Genomic DNA, 15011 nt, shown 5'->3' with positions numbered 1-15011 from the left:
GGTGAAGATGGCCGCCGGGATCTTCTCCCTCGGTGGACCGCAGGGCTTCTGTGCGGTCCATTACCGATTCCAGCCTCCTGATTGGCTGGAATCGGCACGTGACGGGGCGGAAGCTACACGGAGCCGCTCTCCGGCACAAGCGGCCTCATTGAGAAAAGAAGAAGACCGGACTGCGCAAGCGCGTCTAATCCGGCGATTAGACGCTGAAAATTAGACGGCACCATGGAGACGAGGACGCCAGCAACGGAACAGGTAAGTGAATAACTTCTGATAACTTCTGTATGGCTCATAATTAATGCACAATGTACATTACAAAGTGCATTATTATGGCCATACAGAAGTGCTGAACCCCACTTGGTGCCGCGGGACAACCCCTTTAAATGCAACTTCAGACCCCATGGACACAGGAGGGTCGGCGAATAAAACAACGTTATAAGAATGAACACAGGACTGAATATCTTCAAAGGATTTATGGTGGGGTGAACCAACTGAGAGATCTGGACCAGGGATAGTGAGTGGCATCAGGTCCCAGGGGTAGAGTGGAGGGACCAGGTCCCAGGGGTAGAGTGGAGGGACCAGGTCCCAGGGGTAGAGTGGAGGGACCAGGTCCCAGGGGTAGAGTGGAGGGACCAGGTCCCAGGGGTAGAGTGGAGGGATCAGGTCCCAGGGGTAGAGTGGAGGGACCAGGTCCCAGGGGTAGAAAAAGAGATCCGCGGCAGCATATAAAGATGCAAATAAAACCATCTTTATTCCTCCATAGTAAAGCTTTGACAAAGATCCTTCCTGGATCGAAACGTTGCAGCTTTTACTATGGAGGAATAAAGATGGTTTTATTTGCACCTTTATATGCTGCCACGGATCTCTTTTTCTATGGTTTATTCTGGAATCCTGGATCCGGATTCCCTCTGAGGCGTGCATTAATGATACAGCCCTGCCTTATTGGCTTTGGAGAGAGTGCTGCTTGAGCCTACACGTAATACACAGGTCCCAGGGAGAGGGTGGAGGCACCAGGTCCCAGGGAGAGGGTGGAGGCACCAGGTTCCAGGGAGAGGGTGGAGGCACCAGGTCTAGGGTCCATCGATTTCCATGGGCGATTCCAGTACATAATACACACCAATAGTGGGCAGCACCAGGTATAGTGGTGGCACCAGGTCCTAAACATAGTGGGGGCACCAGGTCCCAGACATAGTGGGCGGCGCCAGAGATAGTGGGGGCACCAGGTCCAAGGGATAGTGTGGGGGCACTAGGGCCCAGGGATAGCAAGGGGAACCAGGTCGCAGGGATAGCGAGTGGCATCAGGTCGCAGGGATAGTGTGTGGCACCAGGCCCCATTGATTTCCATGGGTAATTCCAGTACATACTGTACATACACAACAAGATACGACACGCTGCTTTTTTTTCACGTGGCTGAAAGTCACGTGAAAAATCCGCTATTGTGAATGAGGCCATGGAAATCTATTGGCTCTATTCACTGTGTACTTATGTGAAGGAGAGCTTACTACTTCTACTGATAGACACACCAAACTCTTTTCGTTGCCACCTAAATGGCAGATGTAAAGCAGCCTAGCAGCAGTTGTGATCATAGATTGGAACGTTGGAACTAATGTCCATAAAGGACACTTATGTACCGCAGGCTGGGATGATGCAAACGCCTGTGGGAGACGTCGCTGCTCCTCATTGTATGATGCATCCATCTTTAACTCATTCCCACGTGATGGGCTAACTCTTCAGGGCAGGGGTCACCACCAACTACAACAGGGATCCCTGCTGTTTGCTCTTACTGCCCTGGATAAGTGGTCACACAGTACAGAATACATGAATGTGATCACCATGAACACAGCATCACTCTCCAGGATGGAAGTTTAGTGGGAGGTTCAGGATATTTCTATGCAGATATGGATAATTTGTTAAACACGTGCAAATGTCTGGCTAAAATTGAATGATTCTCCTGGAGGGGATGATCACTTTCCTGGCAGGTCGGATGGAGATCACTTTCCTGGCAGGTCGGATGGAGATCACTTTCCTGGCAGGTCGGATGGAGATCACTTTCCTGGCAGGTCGGATGGAGATCACTTTCCTGGAGGTGATGGTGACGGACGGAGAATGCTCTCCCGCAGCATCACGGATGGAGATTGCTATCCCAGAGGTGACTGACTGATGGAGAACGCTCTCCTGGAGGTGATGGATGGAGATCACATTCTTGGAGGTGATGGTGATGGATGGAGATCACTCTCCTGGAGGTGACAGATGGGAGGCATTCTCTTGGTTGTCAGGATGACCTTGTAAGATAATTCTGCTAGTTGTCACATTTACAGAGGTGATTTTTTTGGCTATTATACTGATATGCAGGTATAATGGTGTTGGCAGTCTCTGAGACAAATGAGGATTTTTATGGTTGAGACTGGAACGTATTTAGGGAATTCTCTGGTTTGGGACAGTGAAATGTGTGGCTCATTCTCCTGTCGTGAAAGTAAAGTATGAAGATAATTTAGAGTCGGATGCTGAATGCACTCGTTGTGACTGTGACCTTAAGGAACCTTTCCTGGTTTTGACAGTAACCTAGAAGACATTCCTGGCTGCGGTGGGGACGTTGAGGAGGACGCTCCTGGCTGCGGCATATTGGGAGAATTTACCAGTTTATGATGTATGAGGATACTTCTGGGATAATTTTCCAGGTTATGGGAATTACATGTTGGGATAATTTTCTAGGTCGTGCGGGATGGGCTGATCCAGATAGTGGGACATCGGCATGGTAAAAGCTGAACTCTTTTTGAAAGGAGAGTCACTTGTTCGGACATCTGAGACTCCCTGCAAGGAGGAGACATGTAAGGAAGGACATGAGAGAGACTGAGGGCACAAAAGTAGTGCATACTCACAGTGATACCATGCACATTCTCCGTCCAGAAGGTCACAGCCTGCTCCGTGTGGTATGCGTGTTTCTGTCAAACACAACATGACAATAAGTTCAGGTGCTCCAAGGAACACATCTGATATAAAGGGTCTGCTGAACACTACACAGCCACCCACCTTACTGGAAGCCGGAGTCTGGGCCATGAACCCCTCCACCTGATAGTCTCTCCTAGTTGTAGATTCTGGTACCTTCATCTCTGCTTGAGATATCAGCTCATCAATAATGTCCTGGCTGACAACAGAGAACATAAATTTACATCTTCACTCTGGTCAGTACAGTACACCCACATTTCCTATCAGTATAGTACAGTGCGCCCTTTGGAGCCCTCAGTCCGCGTGCAACAAACTCTCAACCATCCACAACCTCTTCACTTTCAAACGTCTCGACCTGCTCGCCCTCACCGAAATGTGGATACAGCAGTCCGATTCCACCTTCCCCGATGCATTGTGCTATGATGGCCTGCAGTTCTCACACACTCCCGGATCGGACAGGCGCGGCGGAGGACTAGGTGTTGTCCTTTCACCAAATTGCACCTTCCAGGTCATCCCCTGGCTCCCTCTCTTGTTGTTCGTAGTCCATGCCCTATGACTCTTCCGTCCACTGTCCCTTCGCATCGCTGTTATCTACTGGCCTGCGCGTCCCACCGCCTTTTCCTGGACTATTTCGCCACCTGGCTCCCCCACTTCGTATCCTGAGAACTCCCAACCCTCATCCTCAGTGACTTCAAGATCCCCACTAACGACCCGGTCTCCCCATCCGCCTCCCAGATTCTATCTCTCACCTCCTCCCTTGGCCTATCACAAGTCTCCAACTCCTCCACTCACAGAGACGGCAACATTCTCGACCTAATCTTCCTCTGCCTATGCTCTGCCTCCCACTTCACTAACTTCCCTCTAGGAACATCTAGACCGTCAACACCCAGCAGTTTGCTGAGACATCCAGTCCTCCCTGTCCCCTAGCTCTCTCCTCTCATGCCCAAACCCGGCTGCCGAACACTACTCCACCACCCTCAGACTTGCCCTGGATGAAGTGGCAGCATCCATGACCCGAGCCGTCCACCGCAGACAACGACAACCTTGGTTCACGTTCCAAATGCGCTTCATCCGGCAGTGCTCTAGGTGTGCTGAAAGTCTGTGGCGCAAAGCAAAACAACCTGCAGACTTCACCCACTTCAAATTTATGCTCAAAACCTACAATCTAGCCTTCCACCATGCCAAACAAGTTTATTTCACCTCCCTCATCTCCTTACTATCCCCCAAGCCCAAACAACTCTTCAATAGCTTCCACTCCCTCCTCAGCACCAAAGAACAGGCCCCGTAACAGATCTCAGTGCTGGAGAACTAGCTGCCTATTTCAAAGAAAAAAAAAATTGACAACATTCAAAAAGAAATCTCCGAACATTACACAGCTAGGCCTAATCCTGGTCTCTTCAGCATCCATCATCCACTATTTATACTAGAACCAACGACAGAGGAAGAAGTCTCCAGACTGCTCTCCGACACTCGCCCCACCACCTGCGCTAGCGACCCTCTTCCCTCACACCTCCTGTGGTCCCTCTCCCCTCATGCCTCCTCTGCTCCCTTTTCCCAGCCGTTATCAGCCACCTCATCACCATCTTCAACCTCTCCCTGACCTCTGTTATTTTCCCCTCCTCATTCAAACACTCCGACCAACGCTGCCAACTACTGACTCTCCAACCTCCCCTTCATCTCCAAACTACTTGAACACCTGGTTTATTACCACCTCACACGCTTTTTTCTCTGATAACTCTCTCCTTGACCCCCTCCAGTCTGATTTCTGCGCCATTAACTCGACTGAAACCGCCCACAAAAAAGTATCAAATGACCTGAGGATGGCCAAATCGAGGGGTGACTAGTCCCTACTAATCCTCCTTGATCTCTCTGCTGCGTTTGACACCGTCGACCACAAACTACTCCTCACTAAGCTTTGCTCCATCGGCCTAAAAGGACACTGCTCTTTCCTGATTATCCTCCTATCTCTCTGATCGCTTTTTCAGCATTTCCTTCTCTGGCTCTATCTCCTCTCTGCTCTCCCTCGCTGTTGGGGTCCCCAGGGCTCGGTCCTTGGCCCCCTCCTCTTCCCCTTGCAGTTGGAGTCCCCCAGGGCTCAGTCCTCGACCCCCTTCTCTCCTCTTCCCCTTGATGTTAGGGTTGTCCAGGGCTCAGTCCTTGGTCCCCTCCTCTTCTCTATCTACACAGCCCCAATCGGACAAACCATCTGCAGATTTGGACTCCAATACCATCTCTACACTGACGACACCCAGTTATACACCTCTTCTCGTGATATCTCAGAACCATTCTTCCAAAATATCACTGACTGTCTGTTTGCTGTCTCTAATACTATGTCCTCCCTTTTTCTCAAACTCAACCTCTCAAAAACTGATTTTCTCGTCTTTCCGCCCTCAACCAGCCGACCTTCCCCCAACATCTCCATATCAGTATCTGGCACCATCAAAACCCCCAGACAGCATGCCTGCTGCCTCGGGGGTCACACTGGACTCGGACCTCTCCTTTACACCTCATATCTAATCTCTGGCCTGAACATGTCAAATGCACCTCAGGAATATTGCTAAAATCTGGCCGTTCCTCATTACGGACACTCGTCGCCTCATCCATTCCCGACTCTACTACTGCAACTCGCTGCTCTTTGGCCTTCCCTGTGCCAGACTCTCCGCTCTCCAATCCACACTAAATGCGGCAGCTAGACTCATCATCCTGCCCAGCGGCTTCTCATACGCCTCCGCACGATGCCAGTCACTGCACTGGCTACCCATGTATCACAGAACTCAATTCAAATTCATCACCCCCATTCACACTGCTCCCCATAGCACCGCACCACTATACATTGCTTCCTTCCTGTACCTACATCACCCAGCACGGGCGCTCCGCTCTGCTAATACACTCAGACTAAATGCCCCTCTAATACGAATCTTACATGCTCACCTCTCTAGAGCAGCACTGACCCTCTGGAACGCTCTACCCCAAAACATCCGGACAATCCCCGATGCACGAAACTTCAGACGCGCCTCAGACACATCTCTTTAAAGAAGCATATCAAACCACCTGATCCAATCCCCCAGCCCCACAATATGCTCCCTGCACCTCCTTATGGCTTTCCACTTTTGCCTAGCCATGTACCCTTCCTGCCTGCACCTCCTGTACTACCCCCACCCCGCTTGTGTTCTAAAAACTGTACATCACATGTTAACATTGCATTGCTGTGTTCCCCCTTGCTCCACTGCCTGCCCCTGTACCCCCTGTATCACCCCAACCCCTTTGTTTCTAAATAAATGAATACAACATGTAACTCTTGTATTTTCTGTAATTTTCATATTGTTTGTGTTCCCCATGAGCCTCGAAGCTCTGCGAAATAAGTTGGTGCTATACAAATAAATATTATTACACTCGAGTCTCCTCTCTCTATCGGGGTGGTTCGGCACACTCGCACATCTCCCCTTTCCTGGAGTGGTATATCTTACACTCGCACGCCTCCTCTCTCTCAAGGAAGGTATGTCACACTCGCACGCCTCCTCTCTCTCAGGGAAGGTATGGCACACTCGCACGCCTCCTCTCTCTCAGGGAAGGTATGGCACACTCGCACGCCTCCTCTCTCTCAGGGAAGGTATGGCACACTCGCATGCCTCCTCTCTCTCAGGGAAGGTATGTCACACTCGCACGCCTCCTCTCTCTCAGGGAAGGTATGTCACACTCGCACGCCTCCTCTCTCTCAGGGAAGGTATGTCACACTCGCACGCCTCCTCTCTCTCAGGGAAGGTACGTCACACTCGCACGCCTCCTCTCTCTCAGGGAAGGTATGGCACACTCGCATGCCTCCTCTCTCTCAGGGAAGGTATGTCACACTCGCACGCCTCCTCTCTCTCAGGGAAGGTATGTCACACTCGCATGCCTCCTCTCTCTCAGGGAAGGTATGTCACACTCGCATGCCTCCTCTCTCTCAGGGAAGGTATGGCACACTCGCATGCCTCCTCTCTCTCAGGGAAGGTATGGCACACTCGCATGCCTCCTCTCTCTCAGGGAATGTCACACTCGCATGCCTCCTCTCTCTCAGGGAAGGTATGTCACACTCGCACGCCTCCTCTCTCTCAGGGAAGGTATGTCACACTCGCATGCCTCCTCTCTCTCAGGGAAGGTATGTCACACTCGCATGCCTCCTCTCTCTCAGGGAAGGTATGTCACACTCGCATGCCTCCTCTCTCTCAGGGAATGTCACACTCGCACGCCTCCTCTCTCTCAAGGGGGGAAAGGGGGTAGGTACGGCACACTCGCATGCCTCCTCTCTCTCAGGGAATGTCACACTCGCACGCCTCCTCTCTCTCAAGGGGGGAAAGGGGGTAGGTATGGCACACTCGCATGCTTCCTCTCTCTCAGGGGGGTACGGCACACTCGCACGCCTCCTCTCTCTTGGGGGTGGGGGTAGGTGCGGCACATTCGCACGCTTTCTCTCTCTAAGGTGGGGGGGAGGTACGGCACACTCGCATGCCTCCTCTCTCTCAGGGAAGGTATGGCACACTCGCACGCCTCCTCTCTCTCTCAAGGGGGAGGGGGTAGGTATGGCACACTCGCATGCTTCCTCTCTCTCAGGGGGGTACGGCACACTCGCACATCTCCTCTCTCTCGGGGGGGGGGGGGGGGGGGGGGGAGGTACGGCACATTCGCATGCTTCCTCTCTCTCGCGGAAGGGGGGGCAGATGAGGGCGAGGGCGGTACGGTACACTCGCACGTCAGCAATCTCTTTCACTCACTTAGGGTAGTAAATAATTTTAATATAGTCGCGCCATGATAATATTTCCTGTGTTATACTGCACATCTTTGCTCTTACTCTCTCCTTCATATGTACAAAGAGCCAATTGTCCTAATTTTGGGCTTGTAATGGGAAGCAGACCTAGAGGCTCCACACAGCCGACACTACATCCGGACAAGAGAAAGGGGGAGGGCAGGACTGGTGTCCACATCTGCTGTGCGAGGCACTTACAATGTGTCCCAGAAGACCTCAGAGCACAGTGTGGGATATAAGACCACCGGGGCTCACATATCTAGTGTCTTCTGTCTGATGTAATCGACTCCAATGCTGCACTTCTAGATATGGCAGTATACGGCTTCTCCATCTACTGCACACATCTGTCCATAAATAACTGCTAGAATGAATGGGAGAACATCAATACTGCCCCCCCCCCCCCCTCGGTGGGGTAGCTTTGTCCGAGCGGCCGGTATTGGGGACAAGTCTGCAATATATTGGTACTATACACATAATGTTCATACCGATGCAAGCCTACGGGCCCAGACTGCTATATGGTCTCTGTATAAGTAATTATCTAGTGACTTCATCTGCATTCGTATTATTCATGAGCAGCTGTTGAGTGCGAGGTCGCTCCCCCCAAATACCAACTCTTCAGCTCTACTGGTCCATGCAGGCCACTCCTGAGCCCTACAACCTGGGTGGAAGGAAGTGGGTTTCTTGATGACGCCCCCCCCACTTCACATCTCGTACATGCAAGAGGGTATCTGTAAGAATAGGGGTCCACTATAAACATCGCCTACCTGAACTGGTGATAGAGACATCTCCAGAGCTGTTCTTCCCGTAGGCCTGTGGGTAAAGAGGAGTATTCAAGACACAGTAGCGCTGACATGACTGGGTCGTCTGTTATTTATGTACCTGTGTGTTGCCGGCGGTTGGCCAAGTCCAGCCCCTGGTATGAATCCCGGTGAGTTGTAGACTCTGCCATGTCTGCCAGCAGCTGTGTGCTCAGGATTCCTTTGTGTCCATATCTGTGGTCCTGTCCCTGTTTGGTGGTCTCTGGGGCCGAGGGGGCACCATCCAGGCTAACTGTAGCTCTCTGTACAAGGAGAAACAATAGACTTATCCAGGTAGGAGGATCATTAGGAAACAACAAAGCTGGTCTGTGGACTTACGGACAGGAAGTGCCAACAACATCCTTAACGAGGAGGGAGGGAAGGAAGCAGACGATTGGACATCTACTCTATGAGTCAACGGCAAACATCAGAAAAGAATAAGCCCTGACGTCCCATAGGAACAATGATCTACCTTTAATGTAGGTGGGCAGGAGGACAGAGGCGATCACCGTAGACCTCAAATGCCATTACCAGTACACGCATCTACATAAATCAACTGTGCGGCCTCGGATGCCATCACCCCTATCCTCACCCTCTTACACCACCAGGAGGTCCTCAGAAACTGGGGTGGGGCAAACTGGGTAACTACCCAGGGCCCCCAAGTGATCTGAGCCAGAACCTGCATAAAATAAATAAAACAAACCGTTCACTCACCCGCCCTCGATTTCCTCGTTGCTTGTCTGGTCTGCGCTTTAAAGGTTTCTGAAAAAATGAGGAGCTAAAGATGTCTGCGTGTCAAATTCTCCAGAGAAACGTTGTCATGGTGGTATGAGCCACATGGAGAAGAAAAGGGACTGTGAACAACTCCAGTAAAAGAGAAGCTGTAATCATGTAGAGCTGGAGTCTACCACTGCATGGGGTAACGCTGGGCTTTGTATAGTGTTCTTTCAGTAGAGCCACGCCCACACAAGAAGCATTTCACGGAGCGCAGAGCTGCAGTGCTTGCGTAACAACAATACAAGCAAGCAGGCTGATGAGGTCACAACTTTTCTGTTTCTCATCCCAGTGCCACAGTATTCTGCGTAAAAAAAACACTGAAAACGTAGTATTACACGCACAACTGTGCATTTAATGTGTTTCTTAGGCACCACATTCATTTCAATGGAAGATACGGTATATCCACCAGTATGTACACTCATTGTCAAAAACATCCCTCCTCTACATGAAGTATATACAATACACAAACACACATACACTCAATGTCAGTAACATCCCCCCTAGAAGGAGTATATAAACTAGCTGATATACCCTGCCTCGCCTGAGTTAATTTGATACAGGTGTTTACGTGTTGTTCAAATGGAAGTCAAGGTTACTTTAGAGCAACCGAGGAATAAAATATGTCTACACATAGAGAAGCGTTAGATTCTCCTCAGGCTGCATATACCGATGTCCCTCTGCAGAATGTGCCACCCCTCCCACTCTCCTCATTTAGGACCTAAAGAATGCTCGAGCCAAATTATGCTTGTATGACACCAGGAAGTTACAGTATATAGGGGTGCTAATACTTTTGCACTTAGCAGTGAATTTTCGAGTTCTGACCCCTTTACTTTTCCTATTTATGACCTAAAGAAATGATCATCCTAAATTTCTGTGTTATCTGTGGTTTGACATAGGACTGCAGGGACATGTTATAGCAGTACATATCACTGTGTTATCTGCGGTTGGACATAGCACTGCAGGGACACTTCACTTCCTGTTGCAGGGTGTGGTTCACTTGTGAGCAGGTGCTTGCAGGTCCAGGTCTCTCTCTTTCTCCTCCAGGGCCTGGGACTTTTGCTCTCTCCTACCCAGGAGGGAGTGAGGTCCTGGGCTATGGCCAGAGGGAGGACTACTACCCCCACTCTCCGGAACCAGCCCGCGGAGGATGGGGATGCTTTGCAACCGGCTACCCAGGAGGGGCTGAGGAGATCTAGCAGGAGACGCAGCGATTTGTCTCCTGCACCCCTCCTGGAGACCACCTGAGGTGGCCGTCGGGCTAGCCAGGGTGAGGGACGGCGGCCCTCCGGGACCTCGGCTGCTGGGACTTCCAGCAAAGACCCTCCTGGAGCCAGGCCAGGTACTTCTGGGGGAGCCTCCTGCCCTACCATTGAGCAGTGGGGGACACTGCAGCCTAGGGAGGATGTCACCGTCTTTGCTGCCAGGGTCGCTTCAAGGACCCAGGAGTACCGTGAGGCAGGTGGCACCATCAGAAGGCTTCAGGAGGAGTTAAAGGCAGCCAGGTCCCTGGCCAACAATTCAGGTGGGTCAAGGAGGGCCCAATACAACCAGGCCGTCCAGGAATTGAAAAGCGAGATCCTCACCCTGGTTGAGAGGATAGCGGACATCTTAAGGGGTGCAGGTCCCTTCGCTGAGAAGCTGGTGAATTTTGACCGGTTTGAAGGGTCTCAGCCGGCTCTGGCTGGGGTCTGTGAGGATATGAAGGGCCTAGTGTCCAAGATGGAGCAGGCCCCTGCTGGAGAACTGCAGACAGCGGACAGTCAGCAGTCCCTGTGCAGTGACCTTCCAGCTGGGCAAGCTACTATTATTTCAAGCTCAGACTCCTCTGAGGAAGAGGGCGAGGACAGCGGCCCGGGGGGGGGGGGGGGGGCAACTAATGGCGTACATAACTCAGCTGGAATCCCCTGGAGGCCTGGAGGGTCTCTATTTTGGCAATGACCTTCCTGAGAGAGACCCCCAGGCTAAAAAGAAGAAAAGTGGCAAAAAGATCACCCAGGTGGAGTACAGGTACGTCAGCCTCCCTGGGCAAGCCTCTGAACCAGGGGAGGGAGGTAGCTGCATGGGTAGCCCCCAGGTCCGACCCAGCCCGGACTCTGCTAATGTGGGTTCAGTGCAAAGGAAGGGGGAGATTGCTAGGCATCCTGATCCAAACACCCCCCCGGTTCGTAATAAAAGGAGGGGTGATGGGCAGAAGCTGGTGTCTGACAGCGAGATTCCTAAGAATGGGGGTCATCCGGCGTCGGATGATCTAGGTAAAATATCAAAAAAGGCTGCAAAGGTGGGGGGTCATCCGGCGTCGGATGATCCAGGTAAAATGACAAAAAAGGCTGCGGAGGTGGGGGGGTCATCTGGCATTGGGTGGCCCCCAGAAAGGCCCTGCGGTGGGCCTAAGTAAGGGGGGTCACCCGGTGTCGGGTGATCCCAAGGGTTCAGGGAAGATAGAGGAAAAGTTGGGGGGTCATCCGACGTCGGCTGGCCCCCAGAAAGGCCCTGCGGTGGGCCTGGATAAAGGGGATTGGCCGGCGTTGGGTGGACCCCAGAATGGCAGTGCGGTGGGCCTAAGTAAGGGGGGTCTCCCGGTGTCGGGTGATCCCAAGAGTTCAGGGAAGGTGGAGGAAAAGTTGGGGGGTCATCTGGCGTTGGCTGGCCCCCAGAAAGGCCCTGCGGTGGGCCTGGATAAAGGGGATTGCCCGGCATCGGGTGATCCCAAACATCCTGGGAGTTTGGGGGGCCATCTGGCGTCGGGTGGCCCCAATAAGGGCCCTGCAGTGAACCCCCAAAAAAGTGGATACCCAAAACGCCGGAATTCTTTTGCTGGGGTTACACGAAGTATGATGGCAGGAGGCGGAGCCAAAGGTCCTGAGTGGGTGGCTGGAAGTCCCTTTCCCCCCAGTGCTAAGGGGGGTTGGTCTGGAGGCTCGGAGGGGACTATATTTAAGAAACCCACCCTGGGTTGCTCCCCTGCAGGCATGGGGGGAGCGGCTGGGAAACCTCCGGGCCGCCAGGTGCCCCTTACTCTTCCGGCCAAGAGAGAAGCCATTACCGGTCTGGTCGCAAAGAATAGGGAGAATGATGAGCGTTAGAGTATAGAAGGCATGGAGGTGTGTGAAAGGGATGAAGGGAGCAACATGATAGCGAGTGGTGTGCGTGAGGGAGAGTCTAGGGGTGTGGGGAATCTAAATAATACAAGATTAAATGTTGGGGTGTCTGCTAGTGGAGGAGTATCTGAGGGAGATACAGTCTCAAAGTGTAGATCCGCGCCACCATACAGGGATCCGAAATAGAGAAATAAGGGGATTTTTACTCACCTGGTGCAAAGCGGGATCCCCACCTCAGGGAGAAAAACCCGCTTGCACCGATGATCCCCGGTCACCTGTAGAACTATAGATGTTCTTCTTAATGCAAGGTCCCCAAAAATCCTCATAAGAGGAGATGCAGCAGTAGAAAAAACCCCAGTGGGTGTTGTACCACACAAATGGGGAAAGAAACAGATATAACTCAGTAAAAAATTCCTCCTGCGCTCTTAATCGGGGTTTTTTGCAAACCAAAAGGGAAACTAAAAAGTCTCCACAATGAGGAAAATATATTTAATTGTACAATAAGTACATAAAAAACATATGACTAATAAAAATTCTTGCAACGCGTTTCGGCACTATACCAGTGCCTTTTTCAAGCATGACACATTAAAACAAAGCATCTCTATTTATAGGATTACTTACATTTAGTAGTCACGGAGTCCGGAGCCTGCATCGTGGGACGCCAGTCTCCCCCTCGCTGACGTATTGATCAAGCGTCGGGTAGTTAAATATGACGGTACGATAAAGTTACGTCATTTACGTAGCTACGCAAAAACTTACGCAGTTTACGTAGCGGTGTCCGTACGTGCTGAGATCCGGACTCCGGCTAGTGAAAAATGTATTAAAACTGTGCTAAATAGCAATATACTTACAATCATGTATAATAAATCAATACATATTATTAAATTACAGTTTTTTTCTCTCAAAACTCTATTAATAAATTATCCATCTCCATAATTATAATATGTATATAATAAACCTAGCATTATTCCCATTCTTAATAACAACTATATAAATAGACATGAAGGAAAGATTTTTTTACAGATAAATATACTAAAAAAAGGATAAATACATGTCAAACTACTGTTATAATATGCATAATCTCTACTTATATCTACCAGGTAGTAGTTAAAACCAGCTGTTATATACAATTTAGGTTTATTATATACATATTATAATTATGGAGATGGATAATTTATTAATAGAGTTTTGAGAGAAAAAACTGTAATTTAATAATATGTATTGATTTATTATACATGATTGTAAGTATATTGCTATTTAGCACAGTTTTAATACATTTTTTACTAGCCGGAGTCCGGATCTCAGCACGTACGGACACCGCTACGTAAACTGCGTAAGTTTTTGCGTAGCTACGTAAATGACGTAACTTTATCGTACCGTCATATTTAACTACCCGACGCTTGATCAATACGTCAGCGAGGGGGAGACTGGCGTCCCACGATGCAGGCTCCGGACTCCGTGACTACTAAATGTAAGTAATCCTATAAATAGAGATGCTTTGTTTTAATGTGTCATGCTTGAAAAAGGCACTGGTATAGTGCCGAAACGCGTTGCAAGAATTTTTATTAGTCATATGTTTTTTATGTACTTATTGTACAATTAAATATATTTTCCTCATTGTGGAGACTTTTTAGTTTCCCTTTTGGTTTGCAAAAAACCCCGATTAAGAGCGCAGGAGGAATTTTTTACTGAGTTATATCTGAGGGAGATACAGGTGATAGTAAATTTACACAAGTCACAAGTGAAGGTGGAGTGTCTGGTGGTTTGGGGGCTCTGGTCCAGCTGCCGCCTCGGCGGTGACTGCTCCTAGGAGCTACGCTAGTGTTGCCGCCGGGGTAAGTGGGGGACCTTCACCTCCCGGCTTCAGGGACCCCAGGTCACACGAGCTATTCCTATCCGCCTTAAAGAGGGGAGAGAGGTCGGTCACTATAGAGGGTGAAAAGCGCGACCTATCCTTTTGGATAGATAGGTTTGGCACAGGGGCCTTCCGAGAGCAAAGGCAGGGAGAAGAGGCATGGTCGCTTCCTACAGCCGGGCAGGGGGGGGGGGGGGTCCAGAAGGAATGTGGTTTGTCTCCGATGGGGAGGCAGTGAAGCCTGCCCTAACCGGACTAGGGTGGTGGAGCTTCTCCTCGGGATGGAATTCAGGGTGAGTGAAATCTTTGCCCTGATCCACCCCTTTGGGACCTCCCTGTTTGATGTTAGCTTCGTGAGACTGGAGGGGCTCGAGCTCTTGTGGTCAAAATACGAGCTGGCTCAGACGGAGCCCGAGTGGCGGGATTTTGCGGTTCAAGCAATTTCCCGCCAGAATGACACTGAGAGTGACCGTTTTGACTAGTAACGAGTCTCTCTTATGTTGACATAATGACCTGGATGGGCAGGTATGGGGAGATTCTCCATCCTCCCCAGAAAAACAGGGACGCACACGGTATCTGGTCAGGGGCCTGGACTTTCATGGTAAAGTTGAAACGTGCAGGTAATTCCGTTACCCTCATCCCTTCTTCTGCATTCCTGGGAAGGGACAGGATTCTGGTTTTCTACCAGGGGCAGCCGAAGGTCTGCCACAGGTGCGGGGACCCCACACATTTCAGTGCACAGTGTAAGGTGCTGGTGT

At 50.6% G+C, this 15011-nt stretch overlaps 1 protein-coding gene across 1 annotated transcript in view; it reads right to left on the bottom strand.

Moving 5' to 3' along the window:
* Nucleotides 1–842: 842 nt before the first annotated feature.
* The window catches only part of SPAG8 (sperm associated antigen 8), a 55002-nt gene continuing 40833 nt past the window's right edge, over nucleotides 843–15011 (bottom strand). Inside the window, exons 3-7 of the mRNA XM_066602179.1 lie at nucleotides 8606–8786; nucleotides 8491–8536; nucleotides 3028–3142; nucleotides 2877–2939; nucleotides 843–2808 (exon numbers count right to left, since the gene is read on the bottom strand). Of these exons, the coding sequence (XP_066458276.1) occupies nucleotides 2686–2808; nucleotides 2877–2939; nucleotides 3028–3142; nucleotides 8491–8536; nucleotides 8606–8786 (528 nt within the window). The 3' untranslated portion in view covers nucleotides 843–2685. The remainder of the gene's footprint in view (nucleotides 2809–2876; nucleotides 2940–3027; nucleotides 3143–8490; nucleotides 8537–8605; nucleotides 8787–15011) is intronic.

This window comes from Eleutherodactylus coqui, chromosome 5 (genome assembly GCF_035609145.1).
Source record: "Eleutherodactylus coqui strain aEleCoq1 chromosome 5, aEleCoq1.hap1, whole genome shotgun sequence".
Taxonomy (NCBI): domain Eukaryota; kingdom Metazoa; phylum Chordata; class Amphibia; order Anura; family Eleutherodactylidae; genus Eleutherodactylus; species Eleutherodactylus coqui.
This window is presented reverse-complemented; position numbering and strand designations above follow the sequence as displayed.